This window comes from Lichenostomus cassidix, chromosome Z (assembly GCF_008360975.1).
Source record: "Lichenostomus cassidix isolate B80296 chromosome Z, HeHo_3.0, whole genome shotgun sequence".
Classification (NCBI taxonomy): Eukaryota; Metazoa; Chordata; class Aves; order Passeriformes; family Meliphagidae; genus Lichenostomus; species Lichenostomus cassidix.
Window position 1 is genome coordinate 28,347,854 of NC_139511.1, and position 23,382 is coordinate 28,371,235.

A 23,382-nucleotide genomic window follows, 5' to 3' on the forward strand; every position below is an offset into this window, starting at 1 on the left:
GATGCTCCACCCAGGAGGGAGGAGCCAAGCATTCCCACCTGGATATAACCTGGCCTTAGAACTGTCTAAATTGACTCTGTCTACTGGGTTCCCAGAGGACAAGAGCTACCTCTGGACCTTCAGGAGGAGACCAGACCTTCCACAGGATCACTGCTTCAACTGAGCTACTTCACTTGGACTGCTACCACCACCCTAACAGGCTGTCAGGTTATATCTGACTTTGTCAGTGCTTTTTCCTTCTATTGCTGCACTTATTTTTAATTTTCCTATTAAATGATAACCCTGACTTGCAATCCCCCACTGGTTTGTTTACAATCTAATAGACTTCTTTCTACAAGGCAAAAGATGTTTGCCTTGTAATGTTATCATACGGTCAGTGAGTAAATGGAACAATGTATTTTAAGTATCAAATATTTTAAGGTAAGTTCAGTAAGATCAGAGTGTCTTGATACAAATGTTTTAAAGTAGCTTCAGCTGTACCACCCCTCTTGCAGCACACAAACCCAAACTTTTGCCTGCCTAACATTCGGTTTTGACCAAAGCCTCAGACATCATCTGCATATCCATGTTTCTACTTTCTAGCCATTGCAAAAGGGCTTTGAATGACAAATAAAAAAAGACCAAGCCAGTGAGCAGACTTATTTTTCATGTCTGAGAGACATCAGGTAAAGCTGAGTTTTCAGAATGGACATCTCCTTTTTTGTGGGAGACTTGTATGAAGCCTGCTGAATAGGGGAAATTATGACACGACAAGAAGCAAGGAACTGAAATTTCAACATTTGGAAGAAAACTATTTATGGAATTGAAAATACTCTAGTTTTCAGCTAAACACCTAGTTCCATTACTTAATGAATGTTCTGAAGAAAGAATGCTGTGGTTAGAGTCAAACCACTGCTTCACCATTCTGATGAATTTTTACGTGCTTTGGTGTTACCAGTCTGGGTAATAACATTATCCTGTTTCCTGCTTTTTTAATATCCACAGTTTATGGTCTTATGTGATTAGGTAGAAGAAATATCTTAGTTGTTTGAAATAGGTTTGAAAATATGACCACAGGAGATGGTATAATTCAGAGACAAGCTAAAGATCACCTAAATTGCTTGGGGTTATAGTGTGATAATCTAAAACATGTTATATAGTGACTCATACCTGGGGTTTTCAATAGCTGCATTGAATAGAGATTCTTCCTTACTAGTCTGCCAAACAGTTTGGGAAGATCAGGTTTGATATTCCTAACAACTAATTTTCAAGCTGACCTAGAAAGCAAATTGGGCTAGAGTGAAAGAAAACTCTTACTGTTTCTCTTAAAACATCATGGGCTTTACAAAAGCAGAACAAAATTAATTTAATACAAATTCTTTGAAGGTCAGCTTCCAAAAAATATCTCCTCCCTGTGTTCCTTACTTAAAGGTAAGACAGGCACAGCAGCCAAAAATTTAAGAGACATTCACTAAACACCGAGATAGCAGAGCTCACTTTGCAACAAGCTAGCATGTGCTCTGAATAAAAATTGGAAAAAGTAAGTAGTCTTTGGTGTCCATGGGCTCAGGTAAATAAAATTTTGTATGTTGTAACAATACACTAAATTACACTGCCTGCGACCCCCAGCCCCATTTGGAATAATTCAACATGAGCTGCATGTGAGTTGACTGACTGGGAAGTCTTTGTCCTTTTTTCCCTGTTGGTATATAAATACATAGCTACAAAGATATATCAATCAATAAGGATAGTTTACTATCAGATTAAATTGAACCTACCTTGTATGCAGCTAAACTGTAGTGAGAAACCAATAGCTTTTTGCTGATTTTGGTCACCATACTCTTGATCAAAATTGAAAAATCTTGTGCAATGTGACTGATTCTTCAATGCAAGCTGATTGGTGTGTTGCAGCTTAGGCAGTAGTCTTAACATTGTCATTAACAATTGTTATACAAGCACATACACCTGGGGAATTGATTAAATGTTTAATTACAGACCTGCTAATTGTGAATCTTACATAACTTGGCAACATAGTTATTGATTGTGGAAGATGCTAGTACCTGCTTGACGTGTTAACCCAGTTTACCCCTCAGCACACTGCCTGATTCAGACACTTCTTCAGACAGTGGATGACTGTTCCCTGGAACTGCAGAATTACAAAGGCCAGTGTGGATGGTAGTTTTTACAATTTGGCTTTTTCTACTAAAAACATATCAAATTCAGTAGCCTTTCTCCTGTTATCTCGCAGGTCTATCACCCCATTCCTTACATGTACACGTGAGCCAAAGAGACAGACGGATTTGCTCAGCACTGTACAATTAAATGATGGGATTTACCTATGAGAATTATTTCTTCGATTCTAAGAACTTTTGCTGCAATTGCCACAGATGCCAGGAAAGCAAGCTGGGGTTGTGCTATACTTTGTGAACCGAATAATGTGTCCTAGATTCTACATTCGTGTCTTTCTCTGCAGCCAACTGTACCTTTGAATGTGAAGACATGTAAGATGAAAGTTAAAAAAAGAAAAGAAAAATTAAAAAGTTAGATCTAGATAGCAGATTTTTTTTATGTTGCGGTTTATCAAGATTTCATAGCACAAACCCCAGGACTTCTGTGGATCATGGAACTCTTTATGGTAGGGAAAATACCTAACACCCCAATAACAAAATCAGGGATAGTTTACAGACAAGATAGTTGGCTAGCATCTGCTTGTGTTTTTGCAGCTTACAGTTCTTTGTCATAAGAAAGTAATTGGGGTTTTTGGTTGTTGTTGTTGTGGTCTTCTTGTTTGTTTTTGGTTGGTTGGTTTGTTTTTTTTGTTTGTTTGGTTTGGGGGAGTGGGAAGGTGTCATTGTTTTTGTTGCTCTTGTTTTTCTAACAGTACTTTCTCTACCACTGATTAGGGCATTCTGGGAGAATATTTTATCAAAGGCCCACAAGAAAGCAAATGACATATCCAACATGATAACCAAACATGGAAGCAAGTTTCAAGGTCTCTCTTACTGAATCTGTAAAATTTACAACTTCAGTAAGAGTAACAGTGCACACAGAGAGCTCATTGCAAACACAGTTGGGCAAATAAAAAAGCCAAAAATTTCCAGAAGTTAGTCTACGCAGTGTTTTGTAGTGTTGATGTCCACTTTCCTTGAAATAATACTTAAAGAAACATGGGGTGAAAATGAGCTTCTAAAATATTGTCAATACTATGACAAGGAAACACACTAAATTACTTAGTGCTTTTCATATTTGCACTTGAAAGAAGTGTAAAATAAACTACTTAAATGGTGTCAATTAGAAGAAAACATATCTGGGAAAAAACTGCCAATAATGTTTTTTGCTCCCCGGGAACAAGTAGGCTGGTGATAACCAGCCTAGTTTTGTGCCGAAAGAAACCAAAGAAAAATCAGACTTTTTTGACAAAGCCAGATTCTCCCCTGCTTAAATTAAGTCTACCTGACACATTCAGTTAGAATTTGCAGGGAGCATGGAATGCTCACCTTTTGCTGACAGGTAAGCAGATGGCCAGAACTGGCATATATCTACTGTGAGGTACAGTCAGTAGGAGAACTGACTGAATGTTAAACAGATGATATTTTTGGAGATTGGAAGTCCACTGCTCTTGCAGTCATGTTATCACTCAGACTGAAGATCATAAAATGTTTTCCTTACTTTGATGTTTTATCTTGAAATCATTATCACTGTATCTCCAAATATTCCTGTTGTCCTATGATACCCTACTCTTCTTGGCAGACATCCCTGGTGATTTCCTATAGGAGTCAATGATGTCTACATCATTGAAAGCACTAACATAACTGGCAATAGGGGTTTTTACTGACATTTCCACCCACTTTAGGAGAACATTATTTTTCTGCAAAAATATTTTGACAGGTTTTTCAAAATCCAATGCTCTTTTTAACCGGTACTAAATTACATTGTTGCAATGACCTGTTTTCTCTAATTTTAAAACAATGTTTTGGAAGAACTTCAATTTCCTAGGACTCAAATCAGTGAAAATAAAGAGAATCCATTGCAGCATTTTTCTTTGTGGTAAACTGCTTTTGAGTAATACTAAGCTGATTACACACTATGCATACTAATGAGTATCTTCTTGAATCTCTCAATTTTTCTCTTTTCTCCTTTTGATTGTAGAAAATAGTATTATTGGAGTCCTTGCAATGTCTTTCCACTTGCCAAGAGATTTGTATTTATTTGGCATTTTGTCAATGTCCAGAAAAATAGTTAATAAACCTGCAGCACAGAAAGGTGTGGCACCTCCCTAAAAGATCGTTTTAAGGTCATGATTATACAACTTACCTTTCCACTATTAATTTTGAAACAGGAAGAAGTCGCTTCCAACTGTGTAGCAGCTTCTTTAAAGCTACCATGAACTGGACAGTGAAACTGTCCTTCAGACAGCAACTGCATATCAGAGCAAAAGGGAAACTCTCTGAGATTCCAGCTTCAAGGCAAACAGTTTCCAGCCAAAATATGTAATTTTTGCTAATGGGCTTGGTCAGGAAAATGAGCATTTATGAATTTGCAAAAGCAACCTGCTGGAGGGGAGTCTTTCCTAATGGCACAGTGTGGGCTTTTTGGATCTGCAGAAAAGATTCTGAAGGACTCCTTAATTTGTCATTCATGTATATCCGGCAGTGCTACTTCATGAGTTTGGTAGGAAATGCCACCATTTTCTGAAAGCGGTGTGAAGGAATATTTTGGGGCATAGTTATCTTTTTACAATATAGCCTTGGAATAACAAGTTAAACAAATAAGTAGAAGGCTTATCTTTCTTTACACATTATTTTCATGCTTTTTCTTTGTTAAAATAAAGTGCCCCACCTAAATCTTTCACACAATTCCAGTAGACATGGACTGATTTTTTTAACATTTTTTTTTTAACCTTATGGATATATCATTGGCACCAAAGCCTTGTCAGAACCCTTTTTCTTTATTGTTTTTCCTGTAGCTGAGAATCAGGAACAAAATACTATCTCTATGAAACTGGTTCTACAATATTATTTACTGTAGCTGCTGTGAAGTCTTAGCTTGCAGTCTTTTTAAGGCTTAACTATACTGCTCCCAACTTGGGTGTTCCCATTGTACAGTGGTCTACATAGCAATCTATATGGATTAACCTATTCCTCTTGTTTCCTTTTATTTAATATAGAGTTCTGACATATCTTTATTGTCACATTTGTATGGCAGTGGGTACATAAATGGGAAACTCATTAATGAAGAGCAAAGAAAACCAAACCAACAAAAAAACCAAAATCAAATGCAAGAAAATTGCCAGATCATGTTTAAATGCTCCATTATTTAACCAGAAACAACAATTTATTGTGAGTGAAACTCCACTGATTTCTACCTATCTAGAAACAGTAGTAATGTGTAATGATGAAGCAGAATTTGGCACTAGACCACAATTGTAGGAACGTGCCAAGTGTTTCAAGTAAATACACAAATGTAACCTGAAGACAGTCATCATCGGTCACCCCAGTTACCACTCCTCTCTTTACTGGTGGTGGAAATTGCTTGCACCATTTGGTACTGAAAAGAAATTGCTTTCTTGGTAGTATAGTTCTGCCTTTCTAAAGTATTACGACAAGAAAGTAATTAATATTTTTAATTTATATGTGCTAATTGTTTTAGATACAGCTAAGGAAGTAAGGTGGCATGATTGGTAAAGGAGTTTAAAAAAAGAGAATGACAACGTGGAGTAGAGTTATTACAGTGAACACACCAGGAGAACTAGCTTAGAGATCTCACGTGTCTGTCATAGGTCACATTCCTGCACTTAAATGAGAAATCAGTTCACTTTTCTGACACTTCACAGTGAAAGAAGTATAGGTAATTATAACCTCAAGAATCACAGAATACTGTGATTTGGAAGGGATCCAAAAGAATAATTGCATTTAACTCTTGAGTAAATTAATTGTATGGGAACTGAACTCACAAATTCTGAATTACTAAGCACCATGTTCTAACCAATTGAGCTAACTGCAGGGCTGTGAAGCATACCCGAATGAAAAAACGGGACTTTTTCTTTGCACCATACATGCACGAAGACCCAAGAAACCTTTACCTCCCCTAGTAACTCCCACACGCCATTTATGGTGCTAAAGTGAGCCTCATCGCGGAGGATGCGGAGGACCACACGGCCCGACATGCACCGTGCGGACATGGGGGGCGTTCACCAAAGGATATTTTAGGGCCAGCTCCGGGGCCGGGGCGCTCTCCCGGAGCGGAGGCAGGCCAGGAGCGGTGGGCAGCTCGCCCGCGGCGGGGAGAGCTGTCCGTGGTGCTGCCGACCCCGCGCTGCCCCAGCGCCCCGCCCCGCCCCGCCCCGCCCCGGGACCCCGCCGGGAGGCGGGCGCTGGAGCCCTGCCCTGCCCTGCCGGGGAAAGCGTCTCTGCTCGCAGCGGCCTTTGTTTGGCTTGCAACTTTTTTAAGGCGGAAAGAAAAGAAAAGGCAAAACCAGGCCGTTTAGGCGGTGGGGTGGAAAGGTCGCAGTCGCGATTCGTGTCTCAGTGAAGGCTGTCGGCGCCGCTGCGCCCGCCTTCTCCTACTAAGTGTCTTTGACAACTAAAAAAGCAGAGATGGGAGCTCGCAGCTCACCCAGGGAAAGGGAAGGAGGGGCGGCGACCGCCTCCTCCTGCGCCGCGGGATCCGACGGGTGTCCCGGGGAGGGAAGGGGCGCTGCTGACAGTAGGCCCGCGGGCCCGGGGCCTCTCTCCTCCTTATGTCCTGTTCTCGTTAAAGATTTTTGCTACCTTTGCTCCTATCCTTCCACCGGCCTCGGCTCCCCTCGGGGCGGTCAGGCACTGATTAAGACGCTGCTGCCCTCAAGAGAGGGCCTCGGAGAATAAAATAATAGACGGACACAAAACACAGCGAGAGAGCCCGCCCCGCTGCCAGCCGCCCACCCGGGAGCCCGGCCCCCTTTGCCGTCGGTGAGCTGCGCAGGTCGCCCCGCCCCGTCAGGGCGAGGCCAGTAGTGACCATGAGATAGGCTGGGCGGTGCCAGGCGGGAGGAGAAAACAAGGCACGCCAAGAAACGCCCTCGCAGGTGGAGGTGGCCCAGGTGGCAGCGCCGCGCGGAAATCTCTGGGCCGGGGCCTCTGGGGCGCAGGGCCCAGCGCTCCCATGGGCGAGGCGCTCCCCGCGGGCCGGCATTGCCGCCAGCCTCGGGCAGCGCGGGGCGGCCGAGCGGCGGCTGCGGCGCTCTGCGGGGCGCGGCGGGCCGGGACGTGGCGCGGCGGGCGGGGGGCGCGGTGGCGGATAAACTGGCCAGCGCCGCCGCCCGCGGAGACCTGCAGCGCCTCAGGGAGCTGCTGGACGGCGCGGCGGACCCCAACGCAGTCAACTCCTACGGCAGGACCCCTGTCCAGGTAGGGAGGTGGGCTGTGGGCGGCCGGGCGAGGGCAGCGGGCCCTGCGCGTCCTGCTCGCCCTGCCGAGGGGTCGGCGACAGCTCCGGGTCAGTCCCCCCGCGCCAGCCGCCCCCGGTGACTGTGCCCGGCTGCTGTCGAGGCGGCGCGGCACAGGGCTTCTTCTCGCCTCTTTCGGAAGGAGAAAGTCTGTGACGGCTGCAACAGAGAGGTTTTAGTCTTAGCAACCCTTGACTTGATTTGAACCAACTGAGATAGGATGACTCAAATCCGAGAACTTAAATGCTCATCTCACAATAAACGTGCAATAAAATGTAACTACTCACGTTTGCAGAAATAATCTCCCTTTCGTTATACCTCGTCTTCTGTTTTACATGACTTAGTATTTTTCCTCTCCTCTCCTATGAAAAAAAGTATATTCGGTGACTCTCACGAACAGAAACATCCCGTCGCAATAGCCTTGCGCAGCTGAAGCTGCAGGTAGACAGCGAGCAATCGCTGTGGGGCTCAGTCTGCCCACATTTTACACTCGCGAGAACGGAGTGTATCCAGAGATTGTAGCAGAGGTTAAATTTATGAAGGCTGAGTTAATATCCGAGGTAGTTCTAGCCGGCTTTTTCTTTAAAATTTTAAATTTATTTTAAAATAAAACGAAACTGGAATAATCTGAGAAGCTATATTTAAGTTTTTCTGCCAGTGCTTGCGAAACACTCTGCTACAAAATGCCGGTGCAGCATTTCTCTCGAAACAGGTATTTGTTGCTGTCCTCCCGTGTTTGTTTCTTTGGTTTTTTTCCCAATTTGCGCGGCAGGGATTCAGCCCGTGTGCTGAATGCACTGCTGGGTGTGCTAGAGGATACCGGGCTTAGAAAACGGTGAGCCTGAGAGGGTGGGCTCCCGACCATTTTAGTACTGTTCTGGACACGTGGGTCAAGCAGAAGGTGCATTATGAGACTCCTGACGGTGAGGGAAGCCCGGGCGCGGCGCCGCAGATACGGTGGGTTCCCTGCATACGCGTCTCCCCTTGCCAAGGATCCTCTGGAGAAGTGTCGCGGATGCGAGCGGAACGACGCCAGTCCCCGCGAGCCTCTCCACCGGCACGGTTCCGCGGAGACCGGTGCAAAGCGGCTCGGGACTCGACCTGGGCTCCTGTGGGAAGGCGACGGGAGGAGGGCGAGCCCCTTTCCCGGTTCGTCTGCTCCGAGCCTACCGCCCTCCCGCCGTCTCCAGTCGCGGAGCAGCCCCAGTGTGCATCCGCACGCCCCGACCCCACCGGGGGTCCTGCGCCTCTCTGCCCCACCTGTTCCCTCCTGTCCCCTGGCGTGGATAAAGGAGGGTTTTCCGATGTGGCGCAACGGCCCCGACGGGTACGTGCTCTCCGTCTTTCGTCGCATGTCCGGAGCCGATTTCTAAGCCTCACCCGCGGATTTTCTTCTCCTTTCTATTGGCGATCCCCGTTCCTTTGGGGCTGAGAGAGAAAGCCTGAGCTCTGCGGCGGGCGCTGACGCTGTCTCTCCCCGCAGGTGATGATGCTGGGCAGCCCGCGGGTGGCCGAGCTGCTGCTGCGGCGCGGAGCCGACCCCAACCGCCCCGACCCGCGCACCGGCTGCCTCCCGGCGCACGATGCGGCCCGGGCCGGCTTTCTGGAGACGCTGGCGGCGCTGCACCGGGGCGGGGCGCGCCTCGACCTGCCCGACGGCCGCGGCCGCCTGCCCCTCGATGTGGCGGCGGGGGGCCCGCACGGAGCGGTGGGGCGCTATCTGAGCCACCCGCCGCCCCTTCCGTGCCTAACCTCTCCCCGGTTAGCCCCTGCAGCCCAAAGTTATTGCCCGCGCCCGGCTGGGGAGACACCAAGTCGAACAGTACTCGTGCGATGCTGTGAATAACCTTCGGATCGCGTTTCCCTGCTGGGATGCACGAAGGACAATATTCTTTGCTCATGCCTGTATATTATCCTGCACTGGAAACCCTACGGCCCTCCACAGGCCCCTTTTTTTACACTAGAGTCCAAACACTGGACTGGACTGAGGAGAAGTATGAAATATGAAGTACTAAGTATGAAATACGAAATCAGAAAATACTAAATGTGAAAATATTAAATAGCAAATATTGCATATTAAATATGAAGGAAAATCCTTGCACAGAGGTGGTACTATAAACCCTTGCTCTGTTTTGATGGGGCTGTGTCTGGGCTTTCTTCTCCCCTGGGCCTCCCCACACACACTTGCTAGCCCTCCATATGAAGTAGGTGGGAGAGGCTTCAGGCTCTCCCTGCCCTGACTGCTCCTTGTTTGATTTTGGTTAAACTGAACTGAAGGGATGCTGAAGCCAATCTGCTGCTCTCTAGCTAAATTGGCCAGGAAAGAATGGTATCAGTGCTTCCTGGTGTGATTGCAGCTTTGGTAAATACCTCCTTAAAAACATGCAGGGTGCTGTGCATGTCTGTACACGTGTCCACAACGCATCCGTGGCTGTTGTCTTGAAGCAAGGATAGAACCTAGAAGGAGAAAATAGAGATTTGTGTCTCTGCAAGCCTGATACCTTCCCCACTTGAAGTACTCGTTGTTTTAACAACTTGCAAGTGATCTCCCCTGAGTTATAGGACCTCAGAAAATCACGTCAGTTGTAAAACCAGGGCAGCCATAAACGAAAAATTAAAAGTCATACTTCCGAGCTCGATTCCAGGGCCTCCCAAAATGCTCAGAGGTGACACATTTGGTAAAGAAACAATCAAACCTTTGAAACAGCTCTGCTGTTGGTGGAGAAAAGAGGGCAGTATCACATAGTAATTATGTGAGGGTCGATATATGCTTCACTCACTGCCCTGGTGCGGGGTGGTGGGTGTGAGCGCCCCAGGGAAAAATACAGCCTCAGCACAGCCTCTACCGAGGGGAATTGAGGAAATGGAGAGACCCGCTCCCACCGCGGCAAGTCCCGAAGCCCCCAGAGAGGCGTGCTGCGGGAGCGCAAGGGCAGCAGCGAGCAGGGCATTGAGGCATGCGGCAGAGACAGTGCTCCCAGCCCGCACAGAACAAGTGGGAGACCTTGCCTCCCTCCCTGGGACCCACGCGGGGCTTTGTTCACACGTCCTGTACCTTAGGAACTGAGAAAGGGAAGCCAGGTGAGACAGTGACAGAGCTCAGGTCTTGTACCCCAGTGCAAATCCTGGGCACTCTGCAGAGCTACCTGTATAAAATGTGAAAAAGATTTATCTTGGTTTTGCATTATTATTGAGTATACAACCCCTAGATATTTCATATGTAAACATTAAAAAATAATATATATACCTTTTTTGTAATGTGTTGGAATATGTTATCTATTATAATGTAATTTTATAAAATGCATGCTTTATAATTACTAAGTTGGCACACTATAAAATATTTAGTTGTCATTAATTTACATATCTGTGTAATACCTATATAAAATATGCACGATATAAGATATATATATAATGTTATGATTATGCATAAATGTGATATATTTGCTTATCAATTATTTTTATATATAATATGCTTATTTGTTTAATTATACTTATTGGTTTAATTATAACCAGGTTATATGCATATAAAACATGTACCAAACATTTATGTTATGTTTAGTCTATATTCACATTTGTTCTTCGTAAGAATGTCTAGAATATATATTTTATACATATATTTAAATAGAAAACATACAACATTATAATATACGATTGCAACACCTTATTAAATTGTACCACACTCTGCCCTAGAACATGGCACAGCTGTAAGCTAAGCTGTAAGCCAAGTCCAACCAAGGACAGCACTGGGGATGCAGCAGCTAACTGCCTGCATCCCGTGCCTCTAGGAAGTGGAATGGAACTGTGACCAGATACAGAGACAGGGGAAAGCTAGAGCCTGATCATGCTCTTTACAGAACAGTAAGGCTCTATTAAACTGCACTTCCAACCTCAATTAGACCAGTATTCCTGTTTTAAATAGTTATTTTCTCCAAGAGTCAGACTTGATTTAAATTTTTTAGCATTCTCATTAAGGCTTATGAAACTACAGCAACAGCAGCAAAATAGTAATATTATATTATTACTGTTATTGATTATAAAGTTGTCAGGGAAAGGACGGGGTTTGCTAGGCTGACTGCACCAAATAAATAGAGTGTGCCCTCAAAACCCAGCAGGGCTAAATACCTAACTGCCAGAAATCTGCCTCACAGCATAGGTCCGGAGCCACTTCCCAAGACAGACTCACGGTGGGGACTACTCACTCCGTGGAAGGATGAAGATCACCGGCTTGATCCCGCCTGGCTGCGGGAGTGTCCACAGGCACCTTTTTTTCTGGCAGCAGTGCTGGCTCCAGGGCTTGGAGTTCTCCTTGGAAAGAAGAATAGTAACAGTTAGCAAGAATCAGCAGCAGCAGTACACTTTATCAAGAAATCCCTAAAAGCATTGTATTTAACGTGGCAGATTACTCGCATTTTTTTATTTTTAATATTGCCGGTGTAACTGAGTGCATGTGCGAGCACACATACACCCTTCTGCCGCAGAGTTTGCGCCCTGTGCACGACGAGCTGCTCCTCGGCCCCGGGTCGGCCATGCATTCAGCATCGGTGGGTATTCGGTTCCTATTGCCAAAGCTGTCTGTTCATGCTCCCAGCGCTGCTCCAGCACCTGCATCACACAGCCAGGTAGGCATTCAGTTCTCTGAATTTTGCCTCACCGGTCGGGGAGCAATCGTCACGGCGGGGGAGATGAGGAGAAAAAAACCCAGAAATTAAAAAAAAAATTAAATTAAAAAAAAGGCTTCTCTCGAAAGTTGCTTTCATTTCGAAATGGCTGATTTCACTCACCCAGTTTCTAAGGCTTGAAAGCGGACTCGGTCGAAAAGAAACCGTTTCAGGCTTTTCCTTTTCAGCATTGTTGTTAGGGTTACTCCGTGCCGAGGCAGAAGGAAAAAACTTCTGTTGACATCGCAGTTATTACTTTTTGTCCAGCCGAGACAAGGAGGTGTTTGTTGTGGGGGATGGGGAGAGGGTGCTGCACACACTTCTGTCACCATCCCTCCCAGGGACTGCCACTCTGCCTCCCCTCCCGGCGCCTTTCCCGCGGCTCTCCGCAGTCCCGGAGCTGTCCCTAGCCCGAGCCCAGCCGCCTCCAGCCGGATCGTGCCCCGCCGGGCCCGGGGAGGGTGAAGATGCACCGGCAGAAGCGACACTCTCCCCGGCCATCGCTGTTCCTACGCCTCGCACGGAGGTACCCCGCACCCGGGTGGGGAGAAGCGCAGGCAGGGGGATTCTCGGGGTGGGGGGCGGGACGGGGAGGTAGCGGTAACCCCCTGCACCGCCCAGGGATCCTCTGCCCGGCGGCAGAGCTGGCTCAGCAGCGGGCAGAGCTCGGCAGCCCTCCGGTGGTTCCTGGGAGCTGGTCGGGGAGGGGAAGGGAACGCCAGCAGGTTGACAGGCGCTTCTGAGCGACCCTCCGCTGCTCCCCCGCCCCGCTCCAAAACCTCGGCTTTCAAAAGGGAAAAAAAGCAGTCCGACACCGCGGAGCACAGACAGGGAGAAGGCCCGGGGGCTGAGCGAGGGAGCGGTTCATTACCCGTTTCGGTGACAGGCGCGGGGAAAGCGAAATCCTCTTTTCTTATTTTTTTTCCTTCCCCCCCCTTCCCCCCCCATACGCAACGGTCCCGCGTCGCGTTCAAATGGCCATGTGATGTGACAAGGAAATGGCTTCTCGCCTGGGCCAACACTGGCCCGCGCTTTTAAAGCGGCAGCGATCCGCTAGCCGGCTCCCCGGGTGCCAGCGCGGCGCCGGGCCGCCGCAGGCCCCCTCCCGGTCGGGGTTTTCCCGGGGGAAATCGGGTCCGACAGCAACCGAACAGCAAGAAAAAAGTAACACCCGTCCCCAACGGAGCTGGAGGCGGTGTGTTTGGAGGGGCAGACCGGGGGGAGGGCAAGGACGTGTCGTCAAGGCTGCATTTGAAATCAGGGGAGCGCCCTGCGATTGGCCGGCCTCCACGCCCATCTGGTGGCGGTGCTCCCCAGGACCAGGCAGTGGGAGGGCAGAGGAGCCGGCTGTCTCCCCCCTTCCCCATCCCCTGCTGCCGGTCTTCCTTAGGCCGCTTTCGGGCGGGAGCCATCATCATGGGAGGAGCTCAGAGCGGCGTGTAGGGGAGGGGTGCCGAGCGGGGGGCGGTGAAGTGAAATGGGGAGCCGAAATTAGTTAAACGGAAAAGAAAAAAAAAAAAAAGGAGAAAAAAAAAGAGAAAAAAGAAAATCCTCTCCAATGAATGGAGGGTGAGAGGGCCGATTCACCGGTGGGGCCCCGCTGGGGAGGTATTTGTAGCGTGACGCTCCCGAGGCTTCCCCGCGCCCATGGCGCCCCGGATAAGGTGCACCATCCACTATCGGCGGGCACGCAGCCTGCCTCGGGCCCGGGCGCTGGGCTGGCGCATCCTCCGCAGCGTTTTCGGGGCTTTGGGGCGGCGCTGGCCGCGGCGCCTAGCCCTGCTGCTGGTCCTGCGGCGGAGGCGCGGCGGGAGCCCCCGGCCCAGGTAGGAGGCCGGGAGCGGGGCTGCTCGGGCGGCGCGGGCGGCCCGACGGGGCGGCGGGAGCGGGAGGCGGCGGCCCAGCGCCGGTGGCAGCGCCGCGGGGACCCTCGGCGCCGCATGCTCACATGGCACCGGGAACGCTGAATTTGTGCAGGCGGGGTGCTTTGCTGCGTCTTTTTTTGTTTGGTTTTTTGGGTTTTTTTTACGCAGTAGAAAATGTCCGGTTCTTGAAAAGTTACTGTAACTTATTTCTGCCTTTCCTCTCACTTTCTGAGAAGTTTTCTGTATAGCTTATTAAGGAAATATAAACCCATCACCCTTACCAAGCTTTTCAGACAGTTCCTTGCAAACAAGGAACATAGCTATTGCTACGAAGGGAGAAAATGGCCACTGTTTTCCGAGCGTGTATTACTTTCCACTCTTTTAAGTGGCAGTGAAATACAGTGGCCTACTTTGCCTTCCCTTGCCATTATGAAAATATGGGAAATAAGGGTGAGAGCTGCCGAGCAGCGCCAGAACGATTAATTAAAATACACTCGTATGAAGCACCTTGAGAGGCATCCGAGGCTGGGGCAGTTTTAGAGACTTTTTCCTTACTGCAGAATCCAAAATCGGATTCTTGTGGACCTAGGCATTGATTATCACACATCGTAATAATAATAATAATTAGACATACAGTAAAGCTGAAGTGAGTATTTATTTTGATGAGAATTTAGGGGTTCTTCTGCCAAACCCTCGCACAGGGTTATTAGAGCATTCCAAAACCACCTCTAATACAGAGCACAGGCTGGAAAAGAACAGAAGCAGAAGAGAAGTAGAAATATTTGTCCCAAAATAACTACAAAAATAGAGATAATTTATTTTATAAGTGTATAAAGAGATGTATAGAAATTTAAACCTTTCAAACTATAGGACACGGGGTATTGCTTTATCGAGGAGATAAAGTAATTCAGAGTTTTCCCAGCCTCAGTCTCTATTTAGGTTACTTCAAGTGCTTTTTGAATAACAAGTGTGAGGCCATACAGACACACACAGACACACACACACACACACACACATAAAAACCCAAACCAAAACCCAAAAACTTAGGCACGTGTTTATATATAATACATAAACTATAGCCAATTTCTTTGTTGCCTAAAAATGCCTAATTTTTTGCATTTGCAGTAGGCCTCATTTCTTCATCCTACACTAAATGGGGGGAAAAGAAACTACAAACTCTGTCTGACCTGATATGCATGAATCTCAAATAGAAACATAAGTATGAGGGTGCTAATTATCTTGAACTAAATTCTCTGTAGCTAGGATAAAACCCCCTCATGGATCCGAAAGTGTGGCTATTATTTTCTCACTATATTTCCACTCTTGCTGTAAATACTGCTTCATTTTTAATCCATTTTCCCATGCTTTTAATCAGGGAGATCGAGTTTCTCTAAAATGCCAGTTAGCTCTAGACTACAAATCTGATTTTGAAGGGCCTGGGATGGACTAAGACAAGTGTGTGTGTGAAATGTAAAAAACAGAACAAAACGAAACTAAAAATCTTATGAAAAATACAGTATCTAGGGATATTTTTATAACTGTCTAGGGTAGCATGTAATGAAGTTGTGCCTGCCACATCTCTGGAATTGTCCGAGACAAGGCTGGACGAGGCAGGGTGGTGGGGTGGGATTGGAAACAATATCTCTGATGTCCCCTCCAACCCTAACCATTCTCTGATTGTGAGATATACTCTGTGAAGTACTTATTCGTTATTACTGCAGTTTGTTTAAGTTTTGTTTGAGCTTTTGTGTGTGGTTTGGTTTTGGCTTTGTTTGTTCAAGGTTATTTTTCAATCATTTTTATATTTAATAGAAACACCCGTGGCACAACTTCTGAAAGACTAAAATAAAGGTGATAGATTTTTCTGTTCTTACTTAATATGTGTAATCAGGATAAATATCTTTGCAAATATTCTGACATTTTAAGCTGAACAGAAGAACGGTAGTGTTAAACTATTTCTGTACATGGATATTGCTTCATTCTTAGTGTCGTTCAGAACAACTGTATCTATCCCCCATCCCCTTCAGATATAAAACATGTTACTTCCATGCACCCTCTCCACTGCACCTCCTACCCCTGCCTCTCTTGTGCTCTTTTTGCTATTTACAAGCTAGGAAATCCCAATATAATGTTCTTTGTAGTTTGTCTCTTCATAGTATTTAATTAACCCCTGAACTTATTACCCAAATACTTACTAGATAAAATTATGTAAATGCTTTGAATTTTTTTTGTAGTTTTTGTTGAAAGGGTAGTATTTGCTAAGCCTTAAACAGGGCATAAGATGGCTGCCTTTGTTAACTGAAAGTTACTTCTTCCGTCTTTTATGCTGTTATGAAAACATCTTGGAACAATTTGCAGGATTGCTGTACTGTAGTATTAAAATGGATCTGTTTTCAGTGTCAAAGATCCGTATGGTTGAATAGTGATTCTAAAATTAAGTAATAACAGTTACGTAGGATAGGGACACTGCTTAACCTGATTCTTTTTTTTTTTTTTTTTTTTTCTGCCGTGAAAATATCTATGCAGTAATGTTTCCTAGGGGGAGAAAGTGGATTCTCCTTCCCCCCCCACCCCAAGACACAAGCACAATACAAGGTTCTTTTTCAAAATACAGTAGCACAGGCTGCGTTATTATTACCCTAACTTCAGATATGACTCTATGTTGTTATGTTTTGATTAATTTGAGGTCCTTCATTGGTACCAGAACCGTATAATAGAAGATTTGCTTTTAGAGGGGAAGAAATAACATTATTTCAATCATGTAACTTAAAATTCTATGAATTTAAAATATTCTAGTAGTTTGATATGTGATTTGGAGCATCAGTATTGTTGGAACATAATAATGGGACAGTATTTGTTGTTTTACACTGTAGATTTTAACGTAATTTAGTGAAGATGGAGATATACACAGGCCTCTGACTAATAGTAATGTTTTCACTTGCAAATACATTGACTTGTGAGTGTGCATTTTTTTTTCATCACAGAAATAAGTAGGTTGGAAAAGACCTTTGAGGTAATAGAGTCCAACCTATTTTTATCCTTATATATTCACAAAAAGACACATATTCAATTTATATTTATACACAGAGATGCATAAAATCCAGGATCAATACTATTTTCACAGAAAGCAAGACAAGCCAGTGGTAACCTACAAAACCTGCCACGCATCACTATTGAATTGATATTTTAAGACACCTAACAGACATAACCAACGAGGTTTTCTCCTCGGATTTATCTCTCTTGTCATTAATGTCAGAGAGTACAAGAAGAACAGCAAGATACTTTATATTTTGGGTGGGGGATCGTCTTAATTTCTTAGGCTTTACTGACTTTGTAAAAATCTATTTTTTTAAACTTTTTTTTAAAATTAATGTATTTGTTTTTAATTGTCTGCCTGTCCCGAGGGGCGCTCTGTACCATGCATTGCAGGAAAACCACGATGTGGTGGGAGTTCACCACCAGTCCCTGGCAATCGAGGGTCTTGCCTCACAAACCCCTTCAAATGTTGGACCTTCGTCTTGCAATGCCACCTGCCCCGGGCACTTAAGCAAGGGAGGCTCAGAAAGACACTAAATGAAGATATTTCAGTGAACCTCTGACTTGTCTATTCAGAGAAAAATCTGTGTTTATTTCTCCTCATCCAAGGATGTCTCTGTCTTTCGGCTAATAGTAAATGTAGACATCAAGTCACCATGCTTCTCTAGTAGCTAGGCAGAGCTCTTCGGGGGTTAATGCCGAGGGGCACAAAGTTGCATTTTCGCAGCAGATACTGCTTCTGTGGCGTCACACCGATCTTCTGCAAATAAAAAAAAAGGAGATTAAGGAACTGACATTGTGAGGGGCGGGGGGGAGGGAAAAAAAACAACAAAAAGAAAAGAAAACAAAACGCTGAAAGACACCCTTATTCCCCTTGCCTCTTACAGAGGTCTGGCCAGAACTTGGAGGTGGGGGAATAAAAAGCTCACGCCTTGGGTCGTGGGTGCCGATCTCCATCTGCCCCCCGGCTGGCGGGGGAAGGTCTCTCGGGGAGGGGATGTGTGTCACGGGCGGGCTGGGGGCCTGCAGCGGGGAGACGCTGGCGGAGAGCCGAGGGGAGGAGCCAGAGAACTGGATTTTGAGGATCTTTACAGCCGCAGGGCGAGATCCTGCCTAGCCTCCGGCTGCGCGGCTGGAGCTGCACCTTGCCCTGGCGGGAGGCTCCGGCGGGGCCAGGCTCTAGCGATTCTGCTCTATCTGGTGCCCTGGGGTTGGGCGCAGGCTGGCTGCGGGCACGGCTCCCTTCCCCTCCCGGTCCGCCTGCCCTCGGCCAGCGCAGGACGGAGGGACAGACCCCCGACCCACCGCTCGGAGGGGTTCGGGCAGGGCAGGACCCCCTTCCGGAGGTAGAAATCAGAGCCATCCCTACTGCAAAAGTCCCTCTCTGTCCCGGAAAGGTTCTGGTCCCTCGTCCCCTTGTCATGTCGTCGTCCCCCCACTCTGGGTATTCGCCTGGCGGGTCCCACCTGCCTCACCCAAGACAGCTGCCATGGAAGCTGTTTGCCGGGTCTGCTCCCCTTCCCCTGCCTTCGCAACCCACCCAAATATGGGGAGAGGTTGGGGCGCCATTCCGCAGCCCCCTCCCCTCCCCTGCCCTCCGCCGGGTGAGAGGAAAACCCCGCGAGAGCCACCCGCACTGGGGGGGTGACACGGGGCTGCCCTCCCGAGGTGCCTTGCGGACCAGGCTGCTGGCATCCCGCGGTCCCTCGCCGCCCTGCCCGTGCTCCTGGCCCCTGGCGGGTGCGCGGGCTTTAGCGCAGCCGCGGGCAGCCCGAGCAGTGCTTGGCGCGGAGCGGGGAGGGTACGGGGGGGCAGCAGCGGGAGAGCGAGGCGGGCGGCCGCTGCCCTCGGGAAGGAGGAGCTGTGTCTCAGCCACGGGCGAGATCGCGGCCAGGGGACAGGGAAAGCCAGCGGCAGTAGTGCTGCTCAGGTCGGCGAGGGGGATGGAGGGGTACCCCCGGAGCGACGGCGACCGCCTGTGCAGCGCCGCCGCCCGCGGGGACCACGAAGAGGTGAGGAGGCTGCTGGACGCAGGCGTGGATCCCAACGGGACCAACTCCCTTGGGAGAACCCCGCTGCAGGTACGGAGCACAGGGGAGAGGGAACGGGGTGGGGCTGCGGGGGGGAAGCTGTGCTCTGCCACGCTGGCGGGGAGGGGTCGGTATTTCGTGTTTGGAATGAGTTTTTATTGTTGCGATCGGAACCGTACTCCAACCGCAGCTCTCTGAATTCAAGCAGTCCCTTGACCTTTCTAAGCTCTGTCACCCTGAAAATACAAGATGGAGTTGAGAGGGGAATCGCAGGCAGCAAACGAGTTTTTCTAGGGGGTTCTCAAAAGGAGAAGTGGGACTACAAAATCCGCTTCCAAATAGGTTTGGGGAATTATCTACACTTTGAGCCAATTTTTCGATTTTTAAGTATAGCTCGAATGGGTCTTATTTCCCCAAGAAAATCGAAGTGGGGTCCCTTATTTATTCAGGACAAAAACCCTAGAAACTGTACTGGTAAAAATTGTGACTTGAAACTTGGTATACATTAGTCATCAACTCTTCTTTTCTTTCAGTAGTAGTAATTTTAATATTCTTTATTCATCAGTAGTGGCAATATTTACTGATAGATGTTAGAAGTACCAATATGTGGAGTTCCTTTCCAGGCAGTTTGAGAGTTAAAAGTGTGTTATATTAAATGACATACTAAAGTAGAAAGTTTTAAAATGTTCAATGAACTATTAATGTACTGTGATTTAAACAAGGGTTGTGTATCTCATGAAGAAGATTTTTCGAGTTGTCATTTGAAGAGATATATTTAATGATTCATCAGCTAAGCTGAACAGCCATTTTGATCCTTGAAAAATAAAATGTTTTTCTGAAGTAAGTTACCGAGAAAGGCTCTCAGACGGTTATCCGTTTTATTTTTCTTGTATATTCAAAGTGCATGTGAAAAGAATCTCCAGATTCTTCTAAATTATGTATTTACTTTTGCTCATTTCAGGGTGAGACGAAGTTGTCTTTCCCTTGCCAGCAATTTGCAAAATGACTGACACTCGAATAGGCGGACCCTCTCTTTCTTTCTGAAAAAGATTAAGATTAGGTCTTTATAAACTATGACATTTATAAGCATTGTAGCACTTCTATTATAAATAAACCCAACTATCTGAAGTGCAAAAACCAAAGTCTCGAGAAAGAAAGTGATGAGAAAAACCTATTGTCTTAAGATCTTTTTCACAGTGTTAAGTCACAATTAATAGAGGTTAAAATTCCACTGAAAATGATCAGGAAATTGAGGGAAGTAAAACCCCACGTACAAATTTATTTTGGTTTTTTTGTTGATTTGGGTTTTTTTGTCGGATTTTGTTCAATCGTGTATTACAAAAGCAGAATCTCGCCAAAACTTTCTGCTACTGGCAGAAAGGCAAAAGTTCATTATGAATTTTCCATTTAGATACAAGCTATCATTTGGAATTTTCCATGAGTTAAGTTTTGTGCATTGCTCGTGAGCGCTCAGCAGCTGCCCTCATACCACTGAGAAGACAGCTGAGTGAGAAAAAAAAGAAAAAAACGTCTTGGTCCAAAACTCAGGAGGGGAAAATCGGAAAAATCCACATTGACTGCCAAAAGGAATCACACCCAACCTCATTGCCAAGCTTGCCGTGCTGATCGTTGATAAACCAATAATGCATTCTAAGTGGCAGGAACCTTAATGCAAGGTTCCTCAGGGCTGTCAAAAAATATATGTGTATATATAGTACATAAATATATACACACTCTTGACTCGTATAAACATAAATAATGCATTTTTAATACATGCGTATGTCTAAATATGTTTATAATAAATATATTTATTATAAGCGGTACATTACATAAACGTATCCATATGTTGTGCATATATATGTCCACACGTGCGTATAAACGTGTGTGTTCACACACACCGCAAGTACCATTTATTCCATGGTATAGGTAAATGGTATAACCGTGAAGCAGGACATACACATGGGTAGCACCTAGTCTGGAAACCACACGCATCGTAGTTAATATTTTAATTTATCGTACAGTCGTAGACTATCTCGACTCGGAAGGGACCCGTACGGATCATCGCAAACGGTTGTCAACATGTGTGCCGGTCACGACTACAAGCAGCCGACATAGCAGAATTACGCCCCAAAAGGGACCTGGGTCGGGCCGCCGCCAGCCCCGACGGCCACCCGGCCGGTCAGCGGCGGTGCTGGGGTTGGGCGGGCGCTGACGCTGTCTCTCCCCGCAGGTGATGATGCTGGGCAGCCCGCGGGTGGCCGAGCTGCTGCTGCGGCGCGGAGCCGACCCCAACCGCCCCGACCCGCGCACCGGCTGCCTCCCGGCGCACGATGCGGCCCGGGCCGGCTTTCTGGAGACGCTGGCGGCGCTGCACCGGGGCGGGGCGCGCCTCGACCTGCCCGACGGCCGCGGCCGCCTGCCCCTCGATGTGGCGGCGGGGGGCCCGCACGGAGCGGTGGGGCGCTATCTGAGCCACCCGCCGCCCCTTCCGGGAGCCGGGAAGGACGCCGAGAAGGCTGAGCGCTGACCCGCCTGCTGCTGCCCCAGCTGAGACCCTGTCTGCTCGTCCCCTGCAGCCCGTTTCCCCCCGAGTATCCCCGCCGCCGAGTCACCGGCTAGACATCGCGGCTGGTGGCGCTCCCGATGTCCGACCGCTGCCAAAAGTCTTCCTCTGCCCCGTTACCCCCAGGGCTCTCCCGCACGCCCCGGGTGCTCCAGCTTCTGCTTCTGCGAGAAGACACATGCTGCTCAATTTCCTGAGAAAAAGAGGGAAAAAACCAAAACACAACACTCCTGCTTCTCTCTCTCATGCTCTCCGGCGGGCACGGCACATACGGGAGACGGTTCTTCTGTGCTCTAGGAGGAAAAAAAAAAGAAGCTTGCCTTTCCCCCTCTCTTTTTCTTCTTTTTCTTTTTCTTTTTCCTTTTCCTTTTCTTTTTCTTTTTCTTTTTCTTTTTCTTTTTCTTTTTCTTTTTCTTATTGTTGTTGCTGTTGTTTTGGTTTGTTTTGGTTTGTTTTGTTTTGTTACAATAAAGCTGCTTAGAGAATGCTAAGTTTCCCTTACTGGATTTCTCACAGTGCTGTAAGGCTTTGCAGTTTAGTTATTCCTTGAGACATTTTAGTTATTCCTTGAGATTGCTTTATCTTGTCGGCTCTGAAATAGTGAACACCTTAGCCATCTCATTTGCAAATTTAATTAATCCCCAAATTTTCTCCCCTCATCAGCCCACTCAACATACAGTTTTGACACCGGGATATAACACTGATTGAATGTTAAAAATTCTAATGCTGATCAACATTACAGTTTGGGAACTACAAATATTTTGTCTAGCTGTATTCACGGGAAGCTATTCATGTGTAAACACAATTGGTAATCAATTAGTTACTGCATTGTTTTTTGCATTTGGAGACCCCATTTGCTAGGAATATATGGCCAACAAGCTTCTTATTTTTAAGACAGTTTTCCAGGTCTCTAAACCACTTATTTGGAAACAATAACAAATGACCGGGTTTGGTTATAAATCTGGATCTTTTCATACTTTTTGTTTTCTGTTTTTCCTATGTGATTTTTATCATCTACCCGATGTTCATACCACTTATGTGTGATGAAATACTCGTTATTATTAAGTAATAAAACATAAAAGAGTTTGGCTTAAAAATACTTCACTCCTTGTGTTCAACTATTTAATGGTTCTGTATGCAGCACTATTCCTTTGGGTAGTGTTATTTATTTCACCCTTGTTCGTTGCTTTCAATTCTTTGCGTGTGTGTATCTGCATAAATAAATATGGATACACACAGCACATTCAAGTGCGTCTAATAACAGGACTTTTTGCAGATGTGTATTATTTAAGCACATACACACACGAGTTAAAAGTATCCAAATCACTTATTTCCATTTATTTCCTTATTGAAAACAACGCTAAAAATGAAAAAGGAAAGCTCAGCTGCACTTTGTACCTTTGTGTAACTTTATGGTTTATTTTTAGAAGTGGGATGGTTTCTCGGGGGAAAAAAAAGCCATAAACGCACACTGTGGAATCAGGAACCACGGGTGCATACTAAAACTGAAGGCTATTTCTTCTGATCTCTGCAGGAAGGTTGGTGTTGGTATGTTCGTATTTCGGAGTTCCCACTTTGGTTAGGGCATAGGTCCTGAACAAGCACCAGGTCCATTTCTCTAAAATAGAAGCGGAGATGGGGAATCACTCTTCTCTCTCAAAAAAAGACAAAGATTATTTCCTAGCTCTTTAGGGAACAAATGGAGAGAGAGCCGTATCAGAGAGGACGTTTGGTGTCTGGGAGCAAACCCATCTGGGGCAGGGTGAGTGGGACAAATCGGACTCAATGATCCTTGTGGCTCTCTTTCCAGCTCAGAATATTCTGT

The 23,382-nt window shown here is 46.5% G+C and overlaps 3 protein-coding genes across 4 annotated transcripts in view; 2 read left to right on the forward strand and 1 right to left on the reverse strand.

Annotated features, from left to right (window-relative positions):
* The window catches only part of LOC146424589 (uncharacterized), a 77,690-nt gene extending 67,032 nt beyond the window's left edge, over positions 1–10,658 (forward strand). The window contains exons 3-4 of the mRNA XM_085043443.1: positions 7,046–7,367; positions 8,889–10,658. Of these exons, the coding sequence (XP_084899569.1) occupies positions 7,046–7,367; positions 8,889–9,251 (685 nt within the window). The 3' untranslated portion in view covers positions 9,252–10,658. The remainder of the gene's footprint in view (positions 1–7,045; positions 7,368–8,888) is intronic.
* LOC146424590 (uncharacterized) lies at positions 7,735–9,858 on the reverse strand. The gene is made up of 2 exons (XM_085043100.1): positions 9,776–9,858; positions 7,735–8,833 (listed from the first exon to the last, which is right to left on the reverse strand). Exon 2 carries the CDS (start codon positions 8,757–8,759, stop codon positions 8,082–8,084), a length of 678 nt encoding a protein of 225 aa, XP_084899226.1. The 5' UTR covers positions 8,760–8,833; positions 9,776–9,858; the 3' UTR covers positions 7,735–8,081.
* Positions 10,659–13,498: 2,840 nt separating the features above from the next.
* LOC146424591 (cyclin-dependent kinase 4 inhibitor B-like) lies at positions 13,499–21,904 on the forward strand. Of its 2 annotated transcripts, none has more exons than XM_085043099.1 (2): positions 13,499–13,889; positions 21,225–21,904. In XM_085043099.1, exons 1-2 carry the CDS (start codon positions 13,626–13,628, stop codon positions 21,519–21,521), a joined length of 561 nt encoding a protein of 186 aa, XP_084899225.1. In that variant the 5' UTR covers positions 13,499–13,625; the 3' UTR covers positions 21,522–21,904. The 2 variants fall into 2 exon arrangements, with proteins under 2 accessions (XP_084899225.1, XP_084899224.1); XM_085043098.1 differs by lacking the exon at positions 13,499–13,889 and adding an exon at positions 18,799–19,045 and having other exon boundaries at positions 21,225–21,903.
* The last annotated feature ends 1,478 nt before the right edge of the window (positions 21,905–23,382 follow it).

Bases quoted from the DNA above. Each gene is read 5' to 3' on its own strand.
- LOC146424591 (XM_085043099.1), top strand. From the start codon at position 13,626: ATGGAGGGTGAGAGGGCCGATTCACCGGTGGGGCCCCGCTGGGGAGGT. The intron at 13,890-21,224 runs GTAGGAGGCCGG...CTCTCCCCGCAG, and splicing joins GGCGGGAGCCCCCGGCCCAG to GTGATGATGCTGGGCAGCCC.
- LOC146424590 (XM_085043100.1), bottom strand. From the start codon at position 8,759: ATGCGACGAAAGACGGAGAGCACGTACCCGTCGGGGCCGTTGCGCCAC.